The sequence below is a fragment of the Molossus molossus genome, unplaced genomic scaffold (genome assembly GCF_014108415.1).
Source record: "Molossus molossus isolate mMolMol1 unplaced genomic scaffold, mMolMol1.p scaffold_m16_p_22, whole genome shotgun sequence".
NCBI classification, from domain to species: domain Eukaryota; kingdom Metazoa; phylum Chordata; class Mammalia; order Chiroptera; family Molossidae; genus Molossus; species Molossus molossus.
In genome coordinates, this window is record NW_023425358.1 from 24,117,557 (window position 1) to 24,143,638 (window position 26,082).

Below are 26,082 nucleotides of genomic sequence, written 5' to 3' on the forward strand. Positions count from 1 at the left end.
TTCTATTCAGTAGATGCCTCCCACCCACCACGACCACCAAGGAAGGCTGTGCAACATGATGCTCCTTGAGAAGTGCACAGAACTGCACCGAGCTCTGCAGTGTCCAGCTCTGCACACGACAGCCAGGTTAGGGATTTCCCGTCCTTTCCCAAATCGCCCGCTGCGAAGGAAGGAGTTCTCTGCACGCCCTCCAGGGCCACCTCCCTTTCGGTTGCTGGCCGCGCTGCCTCCGCCTCAGCCAACGCCTGACACGTCACAGCAGGTCCGAGTCCACCGCTGAAGGAGCCGTCTTGTTCCTGATGATCTCAAGGTCCTCACAGCCCTGATAATCTGGTTCTTCCCGGAACGCCCAAGTGTCTGTGGAGAGTTGCTTTAGCTTGTGGACAGGGAACCAGTGGACAGAGGTGTCATTAAATATGTCTGTGTACCGTGGAGTCTGAGGAAACTCATGCTCCTCCAGTCCTTTTAAAATCTGAGCAGAGAAATTCAAAATAAAAGAGCATAAACTTGATAGTCACAGTCAACCCCACTCTGCCTCCGCCAGCCAGCCCCTCTGAGCCTCCAGCTATCACATGAGAAACAGGAGGTTCTGCACCCGCTTCCATCCCAGCCCCTTCATTCAGGTAGATACCTTTGCAACGTAGGCATAATTTCTCTGCAGAATCCTTGTCAACAGCCTAGAAATAGAACAATTTTAAAAGCATGATTAGGATGTATGAAATTAGTTTTATCCAACTTAGACACACAGAAAGGCAAAGTGATTTAAATGCAGCAAGAACTAAAGACGGGGGCTGCACCTGGGCATTGCAGAATAGGAGGGCACGCAGAAACCCAGCAGTTTCCCCTCAAAGGAAATACTGTCCGTCGTAAGGGAAGGGAGGAACTACTGGCAAAAGGACTCCTTAACTTGCTTCCCAGCTTGACTCAGGGTTGACATCTTTCTTCAGCCCTCTGTCCGGTTTCCTGTGCAAACGCATTTCCAAGGCCCAGTCATGGAAACCGTTCTGCTTGTGGGTCACTCCGAGGACCAGGCTACAGCTCAGGGCCTGACGGGATCTGTGTTCTCAGGCTTACCTTTCCTCCAGGCCTTTGAAACTGTTCCCAATGATGACCATCTTGGAAAGGGCATCTACTGACCAGTTGCTCCATAGAAGGTTGTTGTACAGGGCTGTCCCACAATGCAGCATGTAAAAGATGGTGGGCTCACCACAGATGCTCCGTTTTCCTTCCTGGGGGTAAATATATAGTTGTAAACACTTCTCACAATGAGGTGAGGGAGAGGTAAGGACAGACTAATAGTAAGTTGAGGATTCTCACCACACACAAAACAAAAATGTAATTACGTGAAATGATGGATGTGTTAACCTATTGTGTCATTTTATAATATATGTGTATCCCACTGTACACCTTAAACTTATAAAATGCTCTATGTCAGCTGTATCAACACAGCTCAGGAAAAAAACAAGCTGAGGAAAGTAACTGAAGTATGAAATGGAAAAAAACGACATCCATTGTGAAGTCATTACATTGGTAATGTGTATGAAATCTATAAAATGATATGGGGCAAAAAGTCAGGAGATCATGATGTCTGGCAAGAACTCATGTTTACTTAACAAATGTGTGTCCCACAAACACAGCTGTGTCAGCGGAAGGGCCTCGTGGGTCCGTGACAGCACAGGCAGGGAGGGCAGCAGTGGTTACTGTCCCCCATGTACTGTCTGGTCCTCCATGTTTCCTGGGTCCCTTTCTGCAGAGCCCTATCACAACTGAGCCCTTTCCAAATGCCCCGTCTTGAGAACTATTGCTCCACAGCCAAGCTGAGGCAGGGAGCAGAAGGCCGTCGGTTTGCCGTCTGGCCCTGCTACCTCGGGGACTGCTCTCTCCAGGCTTGTCCTTGCAGCTCCCCTGCTGTTCAGATCTAACGGAGTGGTTCCTGAACATCCCTCTGCGCAGGCTCCTGCAGCCCTGCCCTGTCCCTCTAGCAAACTCCTGGTCGGCCTTCAAATCCCAGCTCAGACCCAGAACACCTTCCATCCCCCTAACAGAATGGGTTTCCTTCCCATCTCAGTTCCCAGTACGTGGCTCTGCCTCGCTGATTCATCGCTTGCTTGTTGACAGCCACATGCCTTGATGTGACCACGGACTCCCTGAGGACGGCCTGGCTCCCGTTTATGCCGACCTCCCCGAAGCTCCTTGCCCGGCACAGAGCAGGCGCTCCGAAGAGCTGACCTGAATGAAATGGCGGTGCTTTAGAAGCTCGCCAGCATCGGCAGACGAATCCCTTGTCTCAGCTGGGCCTAATTTTCCTGTTCATAATAAGCACGGAGATGGCAGATTTTCAGAGATGAGAGGAATCAAACACTTTATAATCCCCATGACAACACAAAACTAAATTCAGAAGTATCTGCCTATATTGGCTTCAGTCCTCTGCTTGTGAAATTTTCTTTTGTCCAGGTCTCAAGAAATTTCGAATCCCTACTATTTAGGGGACGCAGGGATAGACAAGCTTCATCCCCAGCTCACAGCCAGTGCCGTGGGTGTGACCGACTACAGCTCCAAAGAGGGGTGGTGTTCTGTCCCTTTTTATTGCCTCCTTGGAACAGGGTCAAGTCCAACCAGAAAGCCCTCATTTGAGGCACTGAGATTGTGTGCATTTTAATATTTTAATACCAACAGTAAATACCAACTTAGCATAATTTCTGACTCCTCATGAAAATTTTATAAACCTAACATGTTCTGGTTCATGCTGTTTGTGTAATTTACTTTCTCTGATGGGCACAAGAGTCCAAAATGTGGGTCACTGACTGGGCAGGAAGCAAGCAGTGGAAAGGCAGAGCTGCTGTTGCCCGGAGGACTGGCACTCCCGGGACAGAGCCTGGGGTCAGTTGGTCAGCAGTGTCACAACCCTCCCCCCTCCCCTTTCCGAAACCACTCACCTCGTTCTCACTGAGGACAATCACCCCCAGGGTGTTAAGAACAGCAATTTCAAGCTGGCTCAACAGAGGGTCATATAAGCAGCAGTGACTTCTGGGAATCTGCAGGAGGGAAGGAGGAGTTATTTCAACGCAAATGCCTGTGTGTACACCATGTGCAAGACCAAGGGAGGGGCTACAAAGAAGAGTCCAAATGTACCTGGCACTCTTCCAGGAAGAGGAGCAAAAACGTTAGCTGATTTCTAGCTATGACGCAGGTGGCAAAGTTTCCAATGCCGTAGCACACACACTTCCGATCGCAGGTCCCCGAGACCAGGGTCTCTCCCGGGATGGAGCGGGGGGCCGCATCGGACTCATCTGGTGAGGAGTCGAGGGGCAGATTTCCAATGGCTTCCGGAAGGGTGCCCACAGGGGCACTCAGTTGTTCCAGATGTTGCGTAAGACATCTGTTGATGGTTTCTGAAAGAGCAGGTCCCTAAATACAGTCAGAGGGTATGCTCTGACTCTGAGCCAGCTCACCCACCAAAGCAGCCCACAGATGCAGGGAGAGGGGAGCGGGGCGGGAACAGTTTCGACTCCTGAGAGGGGGGCTGCCGGCTCCACTCCCAACATGCAGCCATGTCCACCGAAAACCGACAGGCTGCCTACCACCTCAGAGAAGGTTCAAGAAGAAACAGCTTTCACTTAACGGGCAGTTTCCATCTAACAATCTAATGTAAACTCATTCTACTTTAATAGAAGGTCCCTGGTAAATGCAGGTTATGCCCTGAAACTCCAACTTTTTAAAATTATAACAAAGAATAGAGGAGCAGAGCTGTTAATTATACTGGTACTGAATTCAGTTGCACAAATCAGTATGCAAAACAAAACAAAAAGCAACAAGCTGTATGTTCCTACAAGAAGATACCGATTTTAACTTACCAGCAAAGATATCTTTAAATAAGACCCTGGCCAGGAAAGGTTGCATGAAAAACTGGCTCTTTTAGTCCTTGTTAGTAAAAGAATTGGTAAAAGCTTTTTGGAAAACGACTAGACAACCTTTCACTGAATAACTTCATTTCTGGGAATATATCCCAAGATCAACCTAAACTTGGTAAAAGCTTTATGTATAAAGGTGCTCATCACAAACTTACAATAACTAAAAAACAAAGGAAACAAAATGTTCCTCAATAAAAATCCTAGCTACTGTAAGTCCCTTCCATGTACAAATATTTATGTTCCCACACAGCATGTTTAAGAGGAGAGTGTAGCTGCAGAGGGAAAAGTGCACTGTCATCTCTAGGAAACAGAGCAGGACCAATGCCTGTTTCAACAATGAGATAATGATGGTCAACCTTCATTTCCTCCTGTGCAACAGACAAACTCTGCTCTAAGCACTTAACTAAACAACCTCATTTAATACTCAAAATTACAATTTGGGATATGTATTATCATCTCTATTTCACAGACAAACTGAGGGTCAGAGTTAGTTAAGAGCCGAAAGCACACAGCTGTAGGAGTCAGCAGTAGAATCCAGCGTGTACAGGGCTCTGTGAAGCAAGATGTCATCAAATGAGGGTGGGATTCCCTTCTTTGCCCATCCTCCCATCCCTACCACCTTCAGCCTTGGCAACGTGGTACTCACCTAGTGCTGACCGCCAGAAATCAGAAATAAGCAGGTCTTCCCTGTTGAAAAAAAAAGGGCATGGTCATCTGCCATTCTGCTCAGGGCTGCCCCAACAGTGACGCTCCTCCTGTCCGTAATCTGGATGCGGGGAGGATGATGGGGTGCCCTCAGATGCAGAGCCCACCCTTGAGTGACAGGAGGAGGATACATGGTAAACATGTGCAGAGCCAGAGCATGTACTGCTGAGGCTCAGAGAAGGCAGCAGAGAGGGCTTCTGGAGGAGGTCCCGCTTCCTAGGGAGATCTGGGTCTGCCCTGCATGCTTGGTCCACCACAGAGTTTGGCAGAGAGGTGCAGCTCCATAAACAGTTGTGAAATGCAGATTTAATCTGTGCTTCAGTTTCCTCATCCCTACAATGGGGACTAGAATCACACCTATCACAGAGGCTTGCAAGAGGGATTAAGCAGGTTTACCCTGGGCACAGTGCTGCAAACAGAGCAGGTACTCGATAAATGTCCTTTGTTATTATAAATAATTCCAAGGTGAAAGTGAAAGTAAGAGTCAAACCAACGTTCTGGGCTTTCCTCCTTATTCCAGACAACTGGTTTCCACAAACCCAGAGCAAAACATAGTCAACAGTGAATTAAAATGAACTGAATGAACTCTCCAATCAAAAGACACAGAGTAGCTGAATGGATAAAAAAACAAGACCCATCTATATTCTGAGAGACTCACTTCAGATGTAAGGAAGGACATACACAGACTGAAAATGGAAGGATGGAAAAAATGTTCCATGCAAATGAAAACCAAAAGAAAGCTGATATAGCTATACTTATACCAGACAAAACAGACTTTAAAACAAAGAGATACCAAAAATTATGGGATGCAGTAAAAGCAGTTCTAAGAAGGAAGTACATAGCGATAAATGCCTACCTGAAGAAACGGGAAGTCTCAAATAAGCAATCTAGAAATAGAAACTAGAAATGGAAGAAAAAGCTAAGTCCAAAATTAGTAGAAGGAAGGAAATAAATGAGATACACACAGAGATATTATGACATACCACAGAAATACAAAGGATCAAAAGAGACCACTAACAACAATTATATGCCAACATATTGAATCAACTATAAAATGTGGACAAATTCTTAAGACCATACAACCTTCCTAGACTGAATCATGAAGAATTGGAAAACCTGAACAAACTGATCACTAGTAAGGAACTTGAAAGAGAAATCAAACACCTTGCAACAAACAAAATTCTAGGACCAGACAGCTTCACTGATGAATTCTAGCAAATACTTGAAGATTTAATACCCATCCTTCTCAAACTTTTCCAGAAAAATTGAAGAGAAGGGAATGCTTCCTAACTTATTTTATAAGACCAGCATTACCCTGATACAAGAATCAAGCAAGGCGCCCCCCCCCCCCCAACGTACAATTACAGGCCAGCATCATTAAAGAACATATATGCAAAAGTCCTAAACAAAATGCTAGCAAATCAGTCCAGCCAGTGTGGCTCAGCAGCTGAGCATCAACCCATGCACCAAGAGGTCACCAGTTCGATTCCTGGTCAGAACATATGCCAAGGTTGTGAGCCAAATCCCCAGCGGGGGGCATGCAGGAGGCAGCCAATTGATATTCTCTCTCATTGATGTTTCTATCTCTCTCACTTCTTCTCTCTCTAAAATCAATAAAGGAAAAAAAATAAATACTAGCAAACCAAGTACAATAATACATTAAAAGGATCACACACCATAATCAAGTGGAATTCATTCCAGGAATGCAAGGATGACTCAACATCCGCAAATCAATCAACCTGATATACCACATTAACAAGATAGAAAATAAATCATATGATGATTTCAGCAGGTACAGAAAAAACATCTGACAAGATACAACATGCATTTATGATGAACAACTCTCAATAAAATGGCTGTAGAAGGAAAGCATCTTAACATAATAAGGCTATATGACAAATCCCCACCTGGCATCATACTCAATAATGAAAAACTCAAAGCTTTTCCGCTATATAAGGAACAAGACAAGGATGCCCACTGTTATTCAACATGGTACTGGGAGTCTTAGTTGGAGCAATTAGGCAAGAAAAAGAAATAAAAGACATCCAAGTTGGAAAGGAAGAACTAAAACTATCACTATTTGCATACTTGATATTTTATTTATATATTTATATATATATATATATATAAACCTCTAAAGATGCCACCAAAAAACCACTAGAATAAACACATTCAGTAAAGTTGCAGGATACAAAACCAGTATGCGAAAATTTTTAGCATTTCTATATACTAACAATGAAATATCAGAAAGAGAAATGAAGAAAACAATTCTAGTCCTGGCTGGTGTGACTCAGTTGGGCATCATCCGCTGCACCAAAAGGTTGCTGGTCTGATTCCCAGTCAGGGCACATGCTCAGGTTTTGGGCTTGATCCCCAGTGGGGTTTGTGCAGGACGCAGCGATAGATGTTTCTCTCTCTCCCTCTCCTTTCCTCTTTCTCTAAAAAAAGAACAACAAAAAAAACACAATAAAAACATTAATAAAAAAACAAACAATTCCACTTATCACAACAAAAAGAATAAAGTACCTAGAAATAAACTTAACAAAGGAGGTAAAGGATCTCTACACTGAAAACTATGACACTGTTGAAAAAAGTTGTGGAAGATATTGTGTGTTCACAGACTGAAAGAATTAAGTGTTAAAATGTCCATACTACCTAAAGCATTCTACAGATTCAGTGTAACCCTATCAAAATCCCAATGGCATTTTTCATAGAAATAGAACGAATAATTCTCAGATTTGTATGGAACCACAAATGACAACAAAAAGACAAAGCAATCCTGAGAAAAAGGTATAAAGCTGAAGGTATCACACTCCCTGATTTGACACTATACTACAAGGCTACAGTAATCAAAACAGTATGGTATTGGCAGAAAAACAGAAACATGGATCAATGGAACAGAATTGAGAGCCCAGAAATAAACCCACACACATATGGGCAATGAATTTATGACAAAGAAGCCAAGAATATACAATGTGGGAAGGACAAGGTCTTCAACAAATGGTGTGGGGAAAACTGGACAGCCACATGCAATATAATGAAATTGGATCACTACCTTTCACCATACACAAATATTACCTTGAAATGGATTAAAGGCTTAAAAATACAACCTGAAAACATAAAACTTCTAGGAGAAAACATAGGGAAAAAAGGCTGCTTGACATAGGTCTTGGCAATTTTTTTTTTTTGGATTTGACTCCAAAAGCAAAGGAAACAAAAGCAATAGCAAGTGGAACTACATGGAACTAAAAGCTTCTGGGCAGCAAAGGAAATCATCAACAAAATGAAAAGGCAACCTATGAAACGGGAAAATATATTTGCAAATCATATATATAAGGAATTAATAACTAACCATATAAAGAACTCACAACTCAATAGCAAAAAACAAATAATCTCATTAAAAAATGGGTTGAGCCCTGGCTGGTTTGGCTGAGCAGTTGGAGCGTCGGCCTGCGGTACAGAGAGACCCGGGTTCGGTTCCCACTAGGGGCACATACCTCGGTTGCAGTTTGTCCCCGGCCCTGGTTGGTCGTGCGGGTGGCAGCCACTCAATGTGTCCTTCACATTGATGTTTCTCTCTCTCTCTCTTCCTCTCTCTCCCTCCCGCTCTATCTGAACAAAAAAATGGAAAAATGTCCTCGAGTGAGGATAAAAAATAAAAATGGGTTGAGGATCCGAAGAGACATTTTTTCAAAGATATACAAATGGCCAACAGGTACATGAAAAGATGCTCAACATCATTAGTCAAATGCAAATCAAAACCACAATAAGATCACCTCACACCTGTCAAAATGGCTATTATCAAAAAGACAAGAAATAACCAGTGTTAGTTAGCAAGGATGTGGAGAAAAGGGAACCCATGCGTACTGATGGTGGGAACGTAAATTGGTGCAGTGACAATATACAATGGTATTGAGGTTTCTCAAAAAACTAAAACTAAAACTACCACATGATCTAGCAATCCCACCTCTGGATATTTAGCCAAAGCAAGCAAAACACTCCTTCAAAAAGATATCCATACCCCCATGTTCACTGCAGCATTACTTACAATAGCTAAGATATGAAAACAACCTACGTGTCCCTTGATGGAAAAATGGGTTAAGAAGATGTGGCATGTGCATTATATATATATATTATTCAGCCATAAAAAATAAAACAAAATAAAATCTTGCCACTTTGTGATAATATGGATGGTCTTTGACAGTATTATGCTAAATAAATTCAGTCATACAGAGAAAGATGTACTGTATGATTTCACTTGTATGTGGAATCTAAAAAACAAATACCAAAAAACAACAACAAACAGAGCTCATAGATACAGAGGACAGACTGGTGGCTGCCAGAGGTGGTGGGGTGGACAGGGAATGTGGTGAAATGGGTGAAGGGGGTTAAAAGGTACAAACTTTCACTTATAAATGTCATGGAGACTGTAAGTACAGCATGGTAACTATAGTTAATAATACTGTATCGCAAATTTTAAAGTTAGTAAGAGAGATCTTAAAAGTTCTCGTTACAGCCCTGGCCAGTTTGGCTCAGCGGTTAGAGCGTCGGCCCGCGGACCAGAGAGACCCAGGTTCGGTTCCCACCAAGGGCACGCACGTACCTTGGTTGCAGTTTGTCCCCGGCCCTGGTTGGTGTCGTGTGGGTGGCAACTAGTCGATGTGTCTCTCTCACATCAATGTTACTCTCTCTCTCGTCCCCTCTCTCCCTCCGGCTCTGTCTGAAGATAAATGCAAAAAAATGTCCTCGGGTGAGGATAAAAAAAAGTTCTCAGGACAAGAAAGTGTTTAAAAAAATGAACTGGATTTGAACTGAGAAGCCATAAGCCACTCTTCAGGGGGCTCAGAGAACAGACAGAATTGAAAAAATATCTGTCCAGAGACTGCCCTCAGGTTCCTCACAAGGGCAAAGGCGAGCTCGGATGTGTGGGGAGTGCTTTGTAAACCGATGAGCGTATGCACAAGAGAAGGGCATGCCAAGTGCTGGGCTACTCTCTATCAGGACAGCAGGGGATGCGCTGCACTTGGGGGTGCAGGTACAAGCTCCCGGGGAGACTGAAAAAATTGAGGAGTTACAACGCCAAGGTATCTGCAAAGTGCCTTAGGAGTTCTCCAAAGCCCCAGGCACCCCCATTGTCACTGGCATCTTCAGATCCTAGAAACAGTAACTGCTGCTTTTTTATTAATTTATTTTATTATTATTTTTTAATCCTCACCTGAGGACACTTTTCTATTTATCTTCAGATAGAGTGGGAGGGAGACAGAGGGAGAGAGAGAGAGAGAAACATCGACTGGTAGCCTCCCCCACAACTCGAACCAGGGCCAGGGCCCAAACCCTTGACCAGAATCGAACCCAAGACTCATTGGTCCAAGGGCTGATGCTGTACTGCTGAGCCAAGCCGGCCTGGGCACTGTAGCTTTTTAAAAATCCTTATCTGAGTACATGCTTTTTATTGATTTTTTTTAAGTGAGAGGGAGGAGGGAGGAGGGAGAGTAGGAGAGAGATACCACGTGATAGATGTGAGAAAGAAACATCATCAGTTGCCTCCTGTAAGTGCCCTGACCTGGGACCAAACCCAAATCCTAACTGAACCCACAACCTAGTTATGTGCCCTGACTGGGAATCCAACCAGCAACTTTTTTGTTGTTGTTAATTCCATTGATTTTTTTAAGATAGAGTGTAAGGGAGGGAAAGAGGGGTAGGGAAAGGTTGAGAGGGGTGGGGTGGGGAGGGAAGGGGAGAGACATCTGTGAGAGAGACACATATCGATTGGTTGCCCCCAGCATGACCCGGAAGAGGGCCAAGGACCAACCTGCAACCCAAGTACAAGCCTTTGACAGGGAATTGAACCTGAGACCCTTTGGTCCAAGGGCTGACACTCTAACCAATGAGCCAAACCGGCCAGGGCCAACCCACAACTTTTTTGGTAGACCAGACGACCCTCCAACCAACTGAACCACCCAGCTGGGGCAACGCTGTTTTTTTTCTCAGGCTCAAAGCTGGTCAGCCCACTTCTTACTATTTAGTGGTAACCTGAGTCACCTCTGACGGGACCCTGTTCTGGGGGAGGGGAGCACATCAAATTAGTCTAATTTCGTTCAGTTGTGATGATCCTGCAGCTGTTACCTGAAGAGGTGCCAATAATGGCTGTTGTTTACTGAGTCCTTAAAGGACCACAAACAAACAAAAAGGCATTAACACAAAATAATAAAAGTAGGTAACATCTATGAGTGTTTCCTCTGTCAGGCACTATTCTAAGTGCCATGTAAGGTACAGAGCAAGGCATGGAGGGAGGGGAATGGGATAAGTCAGAATGGGGCGCTTTGAAGCATGGGTTTTGGAGTCACAAAGACATGGGTTTGAAATTTGTTCCCACGCACAGGTCTCTGACACTCCAAGCCACCAGGATCCTAGTGTGGCTGAGATGTTCAAATGTATCAAGGGTGGAGAAGGCATAAGCCAGCGCCAGGCACAGAGCTGCTCAATTAACTAATGATCATAAGCATGAAAATGAAAATCACTTGTTCGTGTTGCTTTCCAGGTGTTAGCAACACCGGTAAGAACCAACGTCCCCGTCATATTGATACCAGGCCCGGGTACTGCATTCCCCACGCGCAGTGCGAAGGCGCTGTTCGAAATGGTTTGCATCGACTAACTGGCTGCCTCCTCCAACAGGCCTATATGGGCTCTCTTTGTGCCCACGCCACAGGTGAGCAAACCGAGGCACGACACGCCACAACTTGCCAGGGGGACGCCGCGGTAGCTGCAATAAGAGGAATGTCAACCTTTCCAGAGCGCCGACTCCAGTCTGCAATGAGCTTTCGCCTGCGCTAAACCCTCACGATAACCCCTTCGCGTTTGCACGTATCCCACTTGACAGGTGGCGAGACCGAGGCTCGGAGGATGCCCACAGGCGTGAAGACTCGGGCTGCGGGCCGAGCGGGCACTCACCCGGCCTCCCGGATGCGACGAAGCACGACTCCGGCGTCCACCTCGGGCTCCGCCTGCGGGATCGGGGCCGCCGTCTCCTCCCTCGGCCGCGGACGCCGAGCCGCAGAGCGCCTGCTCCGCGGAGCCGCCGTCTGCCAGGGTTCCAGCGCCGCCGCCGCCATTGCCCTCTGACGTCACGGGAGCGCGGCGCTCTGCGGGCTACGTCATCCCCGCGCGCCAGCTTCGCGGAACCTTTAGGGGCCTGGAGGCGCTGGACGCGCGTGACCCTGAGGCCTCTGTGCCGCGCGCGTAGGTACCGGGACGGGGGGTCGCTGGCGCCCCGCTGCCGCCCACACTTCGGCTCCCGAACCCGGATCCGCGGGCTGCCTGGCTGCTCTGGCGGGTGGGCAGCGTGGGGACGCAGGGGAGCACCGCGTCCAAGAGCGCCTCATCGCAGCCTCTCTGCGCGGCGACCCGGCCCTAGACCCCTGCGCCTTTGCCAACCAGTTCCCAGCCCCCTGGCGCCGAGGCCGGACACGTCCCAGTGCCCTGGGCGGTAACCGGCCGCTTCCTGGCCCTTCGCAATCGTTAGTGCTTTTTTCCTGCCCCGCTGACCCACTGAGGCCGCTCCCTGCACCACCACGCTCCGGGCAGAGCTGGCCACTCTGGACTTCCTGGGTCGTTACTGCCACTTCCCGGGCTGCCAGTGCCTTCTGTGCTCACACTCCAACTCCTGGCCTGCCTCAGAGCCCTTACTGGCCTCGTCTGGACCTTTCCGAGATGAGAAAGTGGACCTTGGCAGTGGAGGGCTGGGAACAGGGGATAGGGCGTTTCAGGTGCTGTCCTTGGCTCCAAGAGCTTAGGTGCCTCTCCACTGGCACTTAAATATGCTTCAAAGAATACCATGAGTGTGACCCAGTGGAAGCCCACCCCAAGATATCGAGAGTTGAGGAAAGATACCGTACAGGCCAGTTATAGATTCAGTGGGGTCCTCTCTAGGGACTTCTCTCTACCAAAGGAACTCTAAAAAACTGTTGTGCCTCCAGGTGGATGACAGATGGTGAGCAAGCATTTGAAACCATGTCCCTGGGGACAGTAATCTTGGAGAAAGTATCAATAGGCATACAGTTTTGAAGGGACCAAAGAGTTGTCTTGTGGAAGGATGAGACCTTGTTTAATGTTTTTGGAGGATGTTATGCAGACCAGTGTGTAGAGTTTACTGGGAGGCCAGTTTTAGCTTGGTGGAAGGATAAGTTTAACACTATGAACTGCCTGTCTCTGGAGGGAGTAAGCCAAAGACAGTCCAGGTAATTTTTTGGTTGATTTTAGAGAAAGAAGGAAGGGAGAGAGAGAGAAACATTGACCAGTTGCTTCACCCATTTATGTATCCACTGGTTGCCTCTTGTATGTGCCTTGACTGGGGATCCACCCAGAAACCTTGGTTTATCAGAATGACGCTGTAACCAAATGATCTGTTCGGCCAGGGCCAGTCCAGGTAATTTTTGAAGAAGACGAGAGAAGGATTAGAGTAAATGACACTGGGGTCTGTCTGTTCCGACTCTAAAATCCTCATAGTCTGAGTTGTCTTCTCTTGTGGGAGGTTGAAAACCACCTGTTAAATTGTCACTGTGTCTTTGGGAAATTTGCCTAGCTCCAGACTTCTGCATGTTCAGATTACTTTTGAGCTGTCAAGGTGACAGTTCCTTAACTTGAGTTCCATTATGATTACAGCAACTGCCTTATGTGTATAGCTGTCCTTGACTCCCAGAGCTTTTTCACCCTAGCTATTTAACTTTTTCTTCTGTGAGACATCAGTGTTCAAGAAACTAAAGGATTTGAAGTCCTGCTACCCTCTTTTTTAGTTTGAAACTATTTTCGACTTTCTAGAAAGCTTTTTTGAAGTATGCTACTTGCTTAACCATGCTGGGTCACATGCTGTCATGTGGGTTTCTGAAATAATCTAGTCCTTGTGTTTATTTTAGGGCTAAGGCACTGACGTTGGAACAGGAAGCTGCAAAACTTTAAAAAGAATCTTCAGAATGGCTTTGAACCACACAAGCTAGAAATTGCCCCAGAACAGCACCTTCAGCATGCATCTCCCCTGTTGGGCTTTCCCGGTGAGCTTTTTAAAGAGATCATTCTGCAGAGAGCCAGAGACCTGATGCTCACAGAACCAGATTACTGGACCCGACTTTCCTGATAGAATTGTCTTGCTTTATTATATTTTCTCCCAGGGTTCTCAGGGGCATGAAGGTATTCATGGAACTGAAGGGCTTGCCAGGAGGGAAGTAGCACTTTCATGTTGAATGAAAACCAAGCAAGTGACAGTTGTGACTAAAAACACTAAAACCTCCCACATCTGAATTCACTGGATTGGGGACGCAAAGAAACAGGCTCTGCTGGGGAGAAAGAAGCCATAACTGGAAAAGAACATCCAAATAGAAAGAATGAGAGCGACTGGAAAGTAAATGGCTGCCTCCACCTCAACAGAGACAAAGTCAGCCTCCTGGTGAGTATCGAGGCCTGCTATGGTTTAGTTCCCAGGCTGCTGGACTGATGTTTTGGGTTAACTGAAAATCCCCAGCTAGAAAAAGGAGAAATATCTGTAACAGAAATAAACTAATTTGTATATATAAAAAAAATCCCCAGCCAGATTGTCTTGATTTTATTAAGGGATAGGGGACACTGCCATTTTCTTCAGAGCAGCTGATTAGCAAACGTGAGCTTTTCTCACCAAAGCTGGTGTTGTAACCTTGCAAGCTTCGTGCAGTGTTTGAATGAGTTCAACATTGCTGGTAGATTGCAGAGAAGATAATCACGGCCAATCATGCATCTGGCTTTGATAACAATGTGGGTGTTGGAGGCTCCACTTTTGAAAGACAAGAAATGGTTGCACTGCAGAATTACACCATGAGAATAGGTGTGGCCAATCTTCAGTTTGGCTCTTGAAGGGTATTACACAATGTCGGCCTGCAGCTCCATTCCCTTCTCAACCCCACATGGATTAAGCGTCTCATAATTTGGCTCAGCAGACATTCGTGGAGGAGATGAAAGTGAAAGGCCTGGTTTAGATAGACCGAGCAGGCTTAGTGCCTGGTAATACATGTGTGGAAGTCGAACAGGTGGAGCCGTTCAAAGTGACACTCAGGTTTTCTTGTGTGTGCTTGGAAGAGTGGGGGTGCTTTGACCCCCAAGAATATAGAAAAGGGTAGAATGGGGCCCAGCAGTGGGGTTTCTGATCTGAGTCTGAAACATTTGGGGGGCTTTTCGATCTGAACCTGCCCTGAAGCCAGCTGCACATCTGGAACTCAGGAAAGTGGCTGGACTAGGAGCTGAGTGCTTGTCATCAGGAAGGTGAGTTGGAGCCAAAGAGCGTGGTAGGGAGTCCAAGGGGAAGAGCACAGGTCACACAGTCATCACAGCTCTTCCTTCTTAGGTTCTAACCTGATAGGGGTGCTCTCAGTGGTTTAGAAGTAAAACTCAGGCCCAGCCTCTGTGGAGTTTGCCTTGTGGTCTTAAAGAGGTTGTAATTATATCTCAGAGCAGACTATAAGACTTCGGGGAAGAACAGAGGGTTATGGAAATTGAGAAGAGAGAGTTCAGGATCAGCAGGTTGATGAGGGATCGTGTTTTAAGTTATCCTCGTAAGGTTTTGAGAGTCAGACGGGTTCGGTGCTTCTCTGTGAACTCTAAAAGGCCCCCGTTTTTCCTGCATTGAAACATGCAGTTTACTCTCCCATTTATCACTGGGGCCCAGCTCACACATAGGCCCTCAGAAATGTTTGTTAAATGAATCCATAAACTCCTGGTAGAAGGAATATTTCGGGAGATCATAGTGCCCAGCAGGTGTGAGGAGTGCATCTGAGACATTCCTAACTTACTTTGATGTCAGGGCCTTAAAAGACAGTTTACCAAACCACATCTTTATGTAGTTAAGGTTTAGTGTCTCAAGTAAGAGACGTCATTGTGGGCACTGTATCTTTCCTTCACTCTGTCTTTTTCACAGATGGTTTGACGGCTGGATAGAGGCATATTTTTAGTTAGACTCAACTGCACTTATGAAATGGTTTTTATCTATTTGTAGCCACTGGGTTCTTCTTCCTCTGGGGCCACCAGCAGGCTTTGCAAACACTGAGTAATGAGGTCTCCTCGGGCTGGGAAATAGGAAGCTGTGCCTTCAAACGCCCTGATCCCTGGATGAAAGGAAACACGGCTCCATTCTGTTCTCTTGCCAGGTGGAAGTATTTTTTCCTTTATGATGGTTCAAAGGTAAAGGAAGAAGGCGATCCAACAAGAGCTGGCATTTGTTACTTTTATCCTTCTCAGGTAAGCCACACAGCATGTTATTGTTTTGTGGGGATCTACAGAACAGAATTCATGCCTCCAAGTGGTGACTTTTCAAAAGTATAGGATTTAAAATGTGAGGGCGATCTGGCTGCGACATCTGTCACCACATTGATTTCCAGGGTTGATTCGGCTGATCTGGCTGGCTAGGCTTGTGTCCCCCTCCTCCCTCACCGATCCACGTGCGTCCCTCCTGAAGGGAGAGGACCAGTCTTCAGTCAAGGGTACACGAGTAGCTGCGCTCCCCTGCTAGAACCTCCAGACGAACTCTCAGAAGTATAGGGTTTACATTGAGACGGTTTTCTTTGGATAATCCAGGCAATTGACATTTCTACTCTCTTATACTTATCTGTACTATTTCTGGTGGTTCTGGTCTTAAAATACCCAGGCAGCTCAGTACTTCCATCGTCTCTGGCTCTCTGTTACCATCATGATTTTCTCTCTGCCCCCATTAAAAAAAAAAACAAAAAACCTTTTATTCAGCTCATTAAAAAAAAAAACAAAAAACCTTTTATTCAAGCATATACACAAGTAGAGAGGAGAGTGTTATCATGAACTCTCATAGGCCTGTCACCAGCTTTGACAGTTATCAACACTTTGCCAATTTTATTTAAAATGTTTTTATTGATTTTTTTTTTTTTAGAGAGGAAGGGAGAGAGAGACAGAAACATCAGTAGGCTGCCTCCTGCACACCCCCTACTGGGAATTGAGTCCACAACCCAGGCATGCACCCTGACTGGGAATTGAACCTGCGACCTCTTGGTGCGTGGGTCAGTGTTAAAGCACTGAGTCACACCAGCCGGGCAGGACTTTTTTTTTTTTTTTTTTTAATATCACACCTAACAGAAGTTACAATAATTAGGAACAATACTTCTTTAATGTCAATGGATAGTGTCTACACTCAAATTTTGCCTTATTTTAGATGTTACTTAGACCTATCTTCCTTTCTTCTTCCCTTCCTTCCCCCTTTCTCTCTCTCTTTCCTAATCAGGATCCAAACAGGGTTCACTATTCCATTTGGTTATTTTGTGTGTTAAGTCCCTTTTACTGTGTAACAGTCCTCACCCACCCATCTTTTTTTCCCTCTTTGCTACTGAGTTACTGCAGAAACCAGGTCATTTTTGCATGTCCCACACTCTGGATCAGCTGATGACTTCCTCATGGTGGTGTCATTTAATGTCTTCTATCCACTGTGTTTCCTTTAAACTAGTGGTAAGATCTAGAGCCTTGGTTAGGTTCAAGTTCATTTCTTTTAGGCAAGAATTCTTCATAGGCGGTGTGTACATTTTCTGTTCATCACATAATGTCTGGCTGCCCCACAGTTGAGTTAATGCTAAGATCGGTTAGGTCTGTAAATTCACTCATGTGATTACTCTCTGACTTGGATAATTGGGATTAATCTAGGCTGCCCTGGCCACTCTGCTGGGGATTTGAATAGAGATGAAAGGCTCATGCTGCTACCCATACACGTGGGTTAAATTATAGGCTATAATCCTAGTTCTGTGGAATCACATGTTCACTGTGGGTGTTCAGGCAGGGTCTACAAACTTTGTCTAAAAACAGCCAGATAAGTATTTTAGGCTCTGTAAGCCATATAAGGTCTTCATCACATATTCTTCTTTGGTTTTTTTAAGGGTTGTCAAAACAGCATTCTTAGTTCTAAGGTCTATATAAAACCAGGCAGCCGACTGGGTCTGGCCTGCAGGCTGTAGCTGCTCTAGGGAATGACAGATGAGCCCAGCAATTTCAACTTCCTGTCTGGAATCTGCTGCTTTCCCATAGACCCTGCTTGACCGACAGGAGTTGCTTTGCGGACAGATTGCTGGAGTGGTCCACTGTATTTCTGACATCTCTGGCTCCCCACCCACTCTCATGCGTCTGCAGAAACTTAAGTTCGCCATAAAGGTTGACGGAGATTACCTTTGGGTAAGTTACGCAGGCAGAACCAGTGCCTCCACCGTGGGTCATTTGTCTTAGTGATAAGGATTGTGATGATAAGGTTTAGAAAGTAATGCTTTCTGTGGTTCTCGAGCCTAGAATCTCCTCCCTCCCTCCATGTGCTGTGTCCGGGGTCGTCCACAGTTCCGTGTTACTCCTGCAGGTGCCCATGAGAGCTGAGTGCTCTCCAGAACATTCCTGACATGTCCTGCATTGCATGTGGCCGGTTTCTCCTCTCCTTTGAAAGACTTAAGCCACCCTACAGAAATTCTCTTTCTTCTGTGATGCAAATTGAGTTTTTAATTCCCATCTTTTCTTCTTTATACTCTTTAAAAAAATTTTATTTTCTTTATTGGTTTTTAGAGAGAGAGGAAGGGAGAGGGAGAGAGAGATAGAACCATCAATGAAAGAGAACATGGATTGGCCGCCTCCTGCATGCCCCTCACTGGGGATTGGGCCCACAACCTGGGCATGTGCCCTGACTGGGAATCGAACCAGCAACCTCTTGGGGCATGGGTCGATGCTCAGCCACTGAGCCACACCAGCCAGGCTCTTTATACTCTTTATACGTCCACACCTACTGGGTGAGTGACCCAGAAACCCTAAAACATTGATGCATGTATGTCAGCTTTCAAAGGACCATTAAAAAGTAAAACCATTTCTCTACAGCTAGCGGCACCATACACTCTGAAGTGCTGTTCCCACGCCTGCACTTGTTTCAAAGTCATCCTGAGCCGAAGGGTGTTTAAGTGTAGGGCAGTACATTCAGCTCTGTTGGTATTATTTTCATAATTTTATTATGAATTTTTTCTAACATAACAGTCAAAATAATTTTATAGTAAATACTCATAGAGTTGATGCTTGAACAACATGGGCCTTGAACTGTGTGGGCCCATTTACGTGTGGATTTTTTAGTAAATGCGGTAAATGTATTTTCTCTTTCTTATGATTTTCTTAACATTTTGCTTTCTCTGGTTACTTTATTGTAAGAATATAATATATAATACACACAATATACAAAGTATGTGTTAATCAACTGTTTATGTTATTGGTAAAGCTTCCTGTCAACAGTAGGCTATTAGTAATTAAGTTTGGGGGAGTCAAAAGTTACATGCAGGTTTTGAACAGCGTGGGGAATCGGTGCCCCTAACCTCCATGTTGTTCAAGAATCAGCTGTATCTACAAGATTCTGTAATGAACTTTGTATTATATTTGCTTTATCACATATCTATTCATCCCTTCTTACGAATCCAGTTTTATCTGAATGCTTTTCAAAGTTGCACACATTAGTATACTCTTCCCCCTGGCCCCAAATACTTCCCCATTCGTAATGTTAACTAGAGTTCAATATTTGTTTGTGGTTCTTTTTTCTTTTGAGGTGAAATTTACATATGATGAAATACACAAATCCTGAGTGTGCCATGTGATGCATTTGGACAGATGATGTTCCTGGCAACAGAAATGCCTGTCAAGATACAGAATATTCGCATCACTCCAGAAAGCTCTCTTATGTCCTTCCCCAGTGAATTCTAACCCCTACCCCATCCCAGGCAACTGGTACTGTGAATTTTTTTCTACCACAGATTAGTTTTGCCTGGTCTAGGGCATCATATGTGTGAAATAATACATATAACATTCCTCTCTGCAGCCTTCTGTCATGCTGCTTAACATCTGTGAGATTCATCCATGCTGCATGTATGGGCAGTGCATGCCTTTCATTGTTGAACCGCATTCCATGGACTGAATACATCACAGTCTGCTTATTTACTCTCCTTTTTATAGACATGTGAGCTGTGTCCAGTTTGGGGCAGTTAAGACTAAGATTCCATAGGAACATTCCTATATGTGTCTTTTTCATGGATGTATATTTTTATTTCTTGTGGGTAAACGTCTCAATGTAGAATTGCTGGGTCATGGGTAGGTGTTATGTAGATTTTATAAGAAACCACTAGCCCTTTCTCCAAATTGATTATACCATTTTACATTCCCTTCAGCAATGTGTGAGAATTCCAGTTACTCTGGAATTCCACTGTCCTCATCAACAGTGATGTTGCCATTCTGCTGGGTGTGCAGGGGTAGCTCAATGTGGTTTTAATTTGCATTTCCCTAATGACTAATGATATTAAGGCTTTTTCATGTGCTTAAGGCTGTTTGTATGTCTTCCTTTGACAAGTGTCTTCCCAAAGCTTTTGTCCATTTTGTAAATTGGGTTTTTTAAAAATTGAGTTATAGGAAGTTTTTTATATATATTCTGGATACAAGTTCTTTGTCAGATATATATTTTTAAGATATTTTCTCCCAGTTTGTAGTACTCCTGTTAATTTTCTTAAAGATGTCTTTTGATGAGCAGACATTTTTCACCTTAATGAAGTCTAAATATGGTTATTGCTTTTTGTATCCCATCTAAAACCCTTGCCCAGTTCATTGGAGAAGATGTTCCCATATATTTGTAAGTTTTATAGTGTTAGCTTTTAAATTTAAGTCTGTGACTATCTTGGATTAGTATCTGTTCCATACAGATAGTCAGTTCCAGCTCCGCTGTTGCAGATCTTCCCCTTCCTACTGGGTTCTTCTCCGTTGGGCTCCTTGGTCAGAGAGCAGGTGACCGACCACTTAAGTGCGGGTGTGTTTTGGGGCCGTCTGTCCTTTCCATTGATCTGTTTGAAGATCTTCCAGGAATACTGCTTTGTCCTAAAGTCAGGTAAAGTCAGTGTAAGTCTTCCTACCTTGTTCTTTTCTGAGATAGCTTTGGACATTTTAAGTCCTTTGTGTTTCTATTGTGGAATCAGTTTGTCATTTCTAGAGAAAAGCCAGTGGGATTGTGATTAGAATCGCATCCAGTTTGTACATCACTTGGGGAAGAAGCAAGCACTTTGTGCCAGAGTGTTGTCAACTCTTGGGTTACATCAGTAAAGAAAAGAAAGAAAAGAAAGAAAAGAAAAATCCTTGCCTCAGGGAAGCGTACGTTCAGAGGGAGTTTGTACATTTTCTTTTCTGTCAGGGTTTGTTGTTGGTTTAAGTGTGTGATGATTCCCTTAGGAAAGATTCCTAGAAGTAGAATTTCTGAGTCAAAGAATAGGAACTTCTTTCAGGCTCTTTGAACATATGGCCAGATTACCTTCTCTGAGCCAGTGTTTATCTTGGGGGAACCAAACGCCGCCCTCGGCATTCTGGAGTTCCAGGACTGCCTGGTCACCAGTCAGTTTCCGTCCTCATGCTGTTTGTCCAGCTCGGAGGTGATGTGGCTGTTCCTGAAACAGTTTAGCCAGTGCTTGCAGTGAAACCCATGTTCAGTGTCCAGATAACAGCCTGACGCCGCGAGGGGTCCGAAAAGGGGTCAGCGTTGGCTAGAGTGGTGAAAACAAGCCTCCCGGGGGTGCTAGCATCTGTGGGGGCACTGAAGGGATGGGAGGGCCCTGGACAAATGAACCGGAAGGAGGAGGGCATTTCAGGCTGGGGGACACGAGTACATTGCTTTCTGTGGAGACCGGCTTGGCTGGAGTGCGGGGGTCGGGCTGGGCAGTAGATCAATTTCAGTGGGCTATGAAGTCTGGCTGTAGCGAGCCCTGGATGCCAGGACTCGGCGCTTGGACTCAGAATACAGGAAAATGCCCAAGTTCCTGGTTTCCCTCTTCACAGGTGCTGGGCTGTGCCCTGGAGCTCTCTGATATCAGATGCCAGCAGTTTCTGGATCAGCTCATGGGATTTTTTAATTTTTATAATGGACCTGTTTCTCTGGCTTACAAGGTACGAGGATGGCATTGAGGAGTCTTAATGTGGGGCCTCTTGAGCAACATCGATGTTGTTGGAACACAGCACTTCCTCTAGGGCCTGTTAAACACGCATGTCCAGTGGCAAGTCCAGGACTCCTGGAGCCCCTCGCAGTGGCATAGGTCACATTCATTCCCAGTGCTCATCTCCGTCTCCTCCTCCCTGGGACAGGCAGAAAGAACAGTGCCTACTTGCCACTCCCCCAGCCGGTGCCCTGAGTATGTGGTGGGTAGGTGATCAGGGTAGGAGGTTGGGGGCCCACGTGTTTGCAGGAAGTACAAAACAGGCCCCCCTTCCGGCCCGTGTCCTGTGCGAGGAGTACTTCTTGTGGTACATCGTTGGAATCCTGTCGGAGAGTGTGTGTCAGCATCTCTGATCTGACTTCAGGCTGCTTCTGTTCTAGAACTGTTCTCAGGAAGACCTGAGCGCCGAGTGGGACACCTTCATTGAACAAATTCTGAAAAACACCAGTGATCTGCATAAGATCTTCACGTCCCTCTGGAACTTGGACCGAACTAAAGTAACATTCTACTCTCCCTTTCTCGTACCATGTACAGGAATAGAGCTCCTGGACACTTCTCTCTTCCTCTTTAACGAACTGTGTATCAAGAGAGGTGACTGGAGTTGTCATTTCTCAGTCAAGGTGGTTAAGGCCTGCACTCAGGCTGCTTGCTGCTTCGTAGCTGTGTGAGCTTGGACGCAGCAGGTCACCTCTTAGAACCTCACTCTTCTTTTTTAATCCTCATTCGAGGATATTCTTCCATTGAATTCAGATAGACTGGGAGGGAGGGGGAGAGAGAGAGAAACAAACATTGATTGGTTGCCTGCCGCGCAACCCCAGGGCCAGGGACCGAATCACAGCCGAGGTACATGCCCTTGACCGGAATCTAACCTGCGACTCTTTGGTCCAGCCGGAGCTAAACTGACCAGGGCTGATATTTTCACTTTAGATCATGGAACAGAGTTATGGGCCCCAGTGAGACATCAAGTCAGCTGTGTCGCCGTGAGGCCTGTGCTGCAGAGGGAGGGTGGGTTTCGCCTGGCGCCGTGACCTGCATTGGACACCTGTAGGTGCCCCTCTCCTGCTGCCTGCTGGGCTCAGCATTGATCGTCACGGTCTCCTGGTCCCTCTGCTTGTTCCCTGTAACAGCCATTTTCCCTGCTCACTGGGTCTTCCAGCTTCCGGAGAGGCCTTGTTGCAAGAATTTGGCATTTGGGGGTGTCAGGAGTTCTGCGTATAGAGAGGACATGGATTTTACCATGTGACATGGTCTGCTTTTTCCAGGCTTTGGGTTATGACCTGTCCGCCCGTTCTGCAGTCCCCCCCCCTTCCTTCCCTGCTGACTGTGAGCATGTTAATTTGTGGGCGTGCTTCTTGCCCCCCAGGTGGAGCCCCTGCTCTTGCTGAAGGCGGCCCTCATCCTGCAGACCTGCCAGCGCGCCGCTCACGTTCTGGCCGGCTGCATCCTCTACAAAGGCCTGTGAGTAACCCCACACCCCGTCCTCCCTGCCCCGCTGGCGCCCTGCCACCCACATCACGGCCGCCGCCAGTCACAGGTGGGCGCCTCCCCTCGGGCCAGTTCCAGGTGGGCTGGTTTGGCCAATATCAGTGTAGAATTGATTTGGGGTATGTACCTGCCTTTGAGCAAAGCTGGAAAACTGGAAACCATTGTGTTCAGAAAAGAGTTAGGAATAGAAACACCAGGAGTTTATTTCTTTATTGAACTGACTGGGATGACATTGGTTCAGAAAACCACACAGGTTTCCGTGGACAACTCGGCGAAGCATCACCTGCGCGTGGCACCCTCCACTCGCTGCCCCAGGCAGTTTCTTTCCATCCCCGTTCCCCCCGACTTTGCCCCACCTCCCTTTCCCTCCGGCTGTCACCGCACTGCCGTGTGTGTCTGTGTTATGTATATATGTTTTGGGGCTAGTCCCCTTCACCTTTCATCTAGTCCCCCCCCCCCCGCCCCCTGACAGCTGTCAGTCTGTTCCATGTGTCCTTGAGGAAGGGCAGTTTTAAAGAGATCCATGTAATTCTTAGGAAGGGGCATGCCTTTATCGTTGTCAGTCTGTGTAATGCACATGCAAAGCCCATGGTCACCAGCAGCTGGCCTGCTGAGGAAGGGGTATGGAAGCCTGCGGTGTCCTTCCTTCTGAGGCTCTGCTCTGCCAAGTGCTTCTGCCCGGGGCCTGCCAGCCTCTTGGCGGGATCGTCTCTCGGCTCACCTTGAGATCTGTCTAGACCTCTTCACACACTGGGAAGCCTCGTCATGAGCCTGAGTGCTAAGAGGCCCTCCACGCATCTTCCAAGGCCTCTCTCGTGGAGCGTTCACGAGTACCGCCCGGGGCCAGGCACGGCTGGTGCGTTGTGCCCAGAGCTTTCTGCGGCAGCCAGAGGAATGTGCCGCTGGAGTACCTCTCCGGGCTCTTGGGGGACCCAGGGGTCTTGTGGGCTGGGTTCCAGTCCTGGCTTTGCTCTCCCAGCTGTGTGACCTCGGGCCAGTGGCTTGATCTGTTTTCTCTTCTGGGTAATAGAGAAGAGACCCTTTGTAGAGAATGAAATCAGGTGGCAGACATAGAAGGACCAAGCATAGACCCTGGTTCCCAGTGGCCCTCCACAATTAGACCCCTCATCCCTTTTCCCTTCTTTTCATTCTGATGGTTCTCAATGAGCCTGTGGTGCCTCCAGCCTTATGAGTGACATGGCCGTCAAAGGTGGTATTTTTTTTCTTTTCATATTTTTTATTTTTTGTACTTTTAAATTATACACTGGATGCATGAACATATTCTCATTGTTAAAAAATGCACCCAGCTCTGGCTGCTTTGGGTCAGCGGTTAGAGCGTTGGCCTGCGGTCCAAAGAGACCCGGGTTCGGTTCCTGCTAAGGGCACATACCTTGGTTGCAGTTTGTCCCTGGCCTTGGTTGGGTTGCATGGGTGGCAACCACTCGATGTGTCCGTTTCACGTCGATGGTTCTCTCTCTCTCTCTCTCGCCCCCCCTCCCACTCTATCTGGAAAAAAAAAAAAAAAATGAACCCAGAAAGAAGCACACAGCATAATTTAAAAGTTCCCATCCACTCTCCCTCACTGTCTGCCCATTTCCAGTTAGCCTTTGGTGAGCTTCCTCCCTTTGCTCTCTGTGTGTTTTCACAAATCTGCACATACACGTATGTGTTGTTATTTTTGCTCTCTATTTAATGGGATCATATGGTTCCTCAACCTAATGTATAGAGTGGAGATTTCTTTCTCAGTCCATATTGGTCCATCTCATAGTAGCTGCACATTTATTGGTTAATCTGACTATTCTCTTTTTGATGGAAGTTTAAATTGTTTATCCATTTTTAAAAATGATTTCACCTTTTTTCTCTATAATAAATATTCTTCTGAATACTTCTCAGTACAAGCCAGGTCAAAGGGTTTGGACATTCAAGTGTTGATAGGAATCGCCAGCATGCCCTCCATAAGGGCTTTACCAGTTGACACTTTCACCAGCTGTGTCCTCAAGATCCTGGCCAATGTAGGATGTTAGGAATCTTTGCAGTTTCGGGGCCTGCAATGTATTTCTTCTCACACCGCGCATGTTCCTGTGTCTGACCTAGGATTGTCAGCACCCAGCTCCCGCCCTCCCTCACGGCCAAGGTCCTGCTGCACGGAGCTGCCCGTCGGCACCAGGTAAGGTCAAGGCCACCCCCTGCTGGGACGCTTCTGCCCCAGGCAGCCCTGGCTTTCCTCCAGAGGGCTGCAAGAAAACGTTTCTGTGCGCTCGGGACACTTGTGTAGTTGGTTTTCTTCCATCCAAGTGGAACTAGGGGAATTTAACTTTCCTCAAGGATGGGTCTTGGATTTTTAGAGATGCTAAAGAATGACTTAGGAAATCAGAAACGCTTTAAAAATACTTCCATTGTATATTTATTTAATTGTTCTTATAATGAAAAAAAAAATTCATGCTCATTGAGAGTAAAACTGCCCACAGTTCACTGTGCAGAGATGATCACGGCCAGCGTCTGGCTGCCTCCTCCAGTCCTTTGCTCTTTGTTCTACTTGCTGACTCTGGCATCTGAGCTCACAGGTTTACACGTATGTAAGGCAAGCTCCTTGCACCTGTAAATCAGTGGATATTCAGACGGATGGCGGCCCTCGTCGGGCTCCTTTCCCACTGCAGGTGGACGTGTCGTTAGAGCAGTCTTTCTGGTAAACTGTTTGATGAGTGGATTAAGAATGGCCTTTTCCTTTCTCACACTAATTCAGCTTCTAGGATTTGGCCCTAAGGAAATCCTGCTGAAAAAGATTTATAATCACAACTATCACAATAGGATTTATGAGAATAAAAAAATCAGATATAACTGAAATGTCTGAGGTAGGAGTAGCACAGTTGCCTGCAGAGCAAGTTTTATTGGACTGCTTTCGGCTACGACAGCAAGTCGAGTGGCTGCGGTGGAGACTGGCCCACAAAGGTGAAAATGTTCCCTGTCTCTCCCTG

At 46.2% G+C, this 26,082-nt stretch overlaps 2 protein-coding genes across 6 annotated transcripts in view; one reads left to right on the forward strand and one right to left on the reverse strand.

Moving 5' to 3' along the window:
• Positions 1 to 237: 237 nt before the first annotated feature.
• Positions 238 to 11,728, reverse strand: SRRD (SRR1 domain containing). Its single transcript, XM_036276500.1, has 7 exons — positions 11,568 to 11,728; positions 4,558 to 4,598; positions 3,133 to 3,392; positions 2,937 to 3,035; positions 1,075 to 1,229; positions 632 to 677; positions 238 to 472 (listed from the first exon to the last, which is right to left on the reverse strand). The coding sequence occupies exons 1-7, from the start codon at positions 11,726 to 11,728 to the stop codon at positions 254 to 256; spliced, it is 981 nt and encodes a 326-aa protein (XP_036132393.1). The 3' UTR covers positions 238 to 253.
• A 70-nt stretch (positions 11,729 to 11,798) lies between these two features.
• HPS4 (HPS4 biogenesis of lysosomal organelles complex 3 subunit 2) overlaps positions 11,799 to 26,082 on the forward strand; it is a 28,129-nt gene continuing 13,845 nt past the window's right edge. Inside the window, exons 1-9 of one of the 5 annotated variants that reach the window (XM_036277005.1) lie at positions 11,799 to 11,855; positions 13,529 to 13,663; positions 13,781 to 14,055; positions 15,782 to 15,872; positions 17,673 to 17,816; positions 21,468 to 21,575; positions 22,003 to 22,119; positions 22,986 to 23,080; positions 25,202 to 25,274. In XM_036277005.1, the coding sequence (XP_036132898.1) occupies positions 14,015 to 14,055; positions 15,782 to 15,872; positions 17,673 to 17,816; positions 21,468 to 21,575; positions 22,003 to 22,119; positions 22,986 to 23,080; positions 25,202 to 25,274 (669 nt within the window). In that variant the 5' untranslated portion in view covers positions 11,799 to 11,855; positions 13,529 to 13,663; positions 13,781 to 14,014. Of the gene's footprint in view, positions 11,856 to 13,528; positions 14,056 to 15,781; positions 15,873 to 17,672; positions 17,817 to 19,206; positions 19,386 to 20,440; positions 20,530 to 21,467; positions 21,576 to 22,002; positions 22,120 to 22,985; positions 23,081 to 25,201; positions 25,275 to 26,082 lie in introns of those variants that run through there. The other 4 variants (XM_036277006.1, XM_036277007.1, XM_036277008.1 and 1 more) reach the window with 4 other exon arrangements.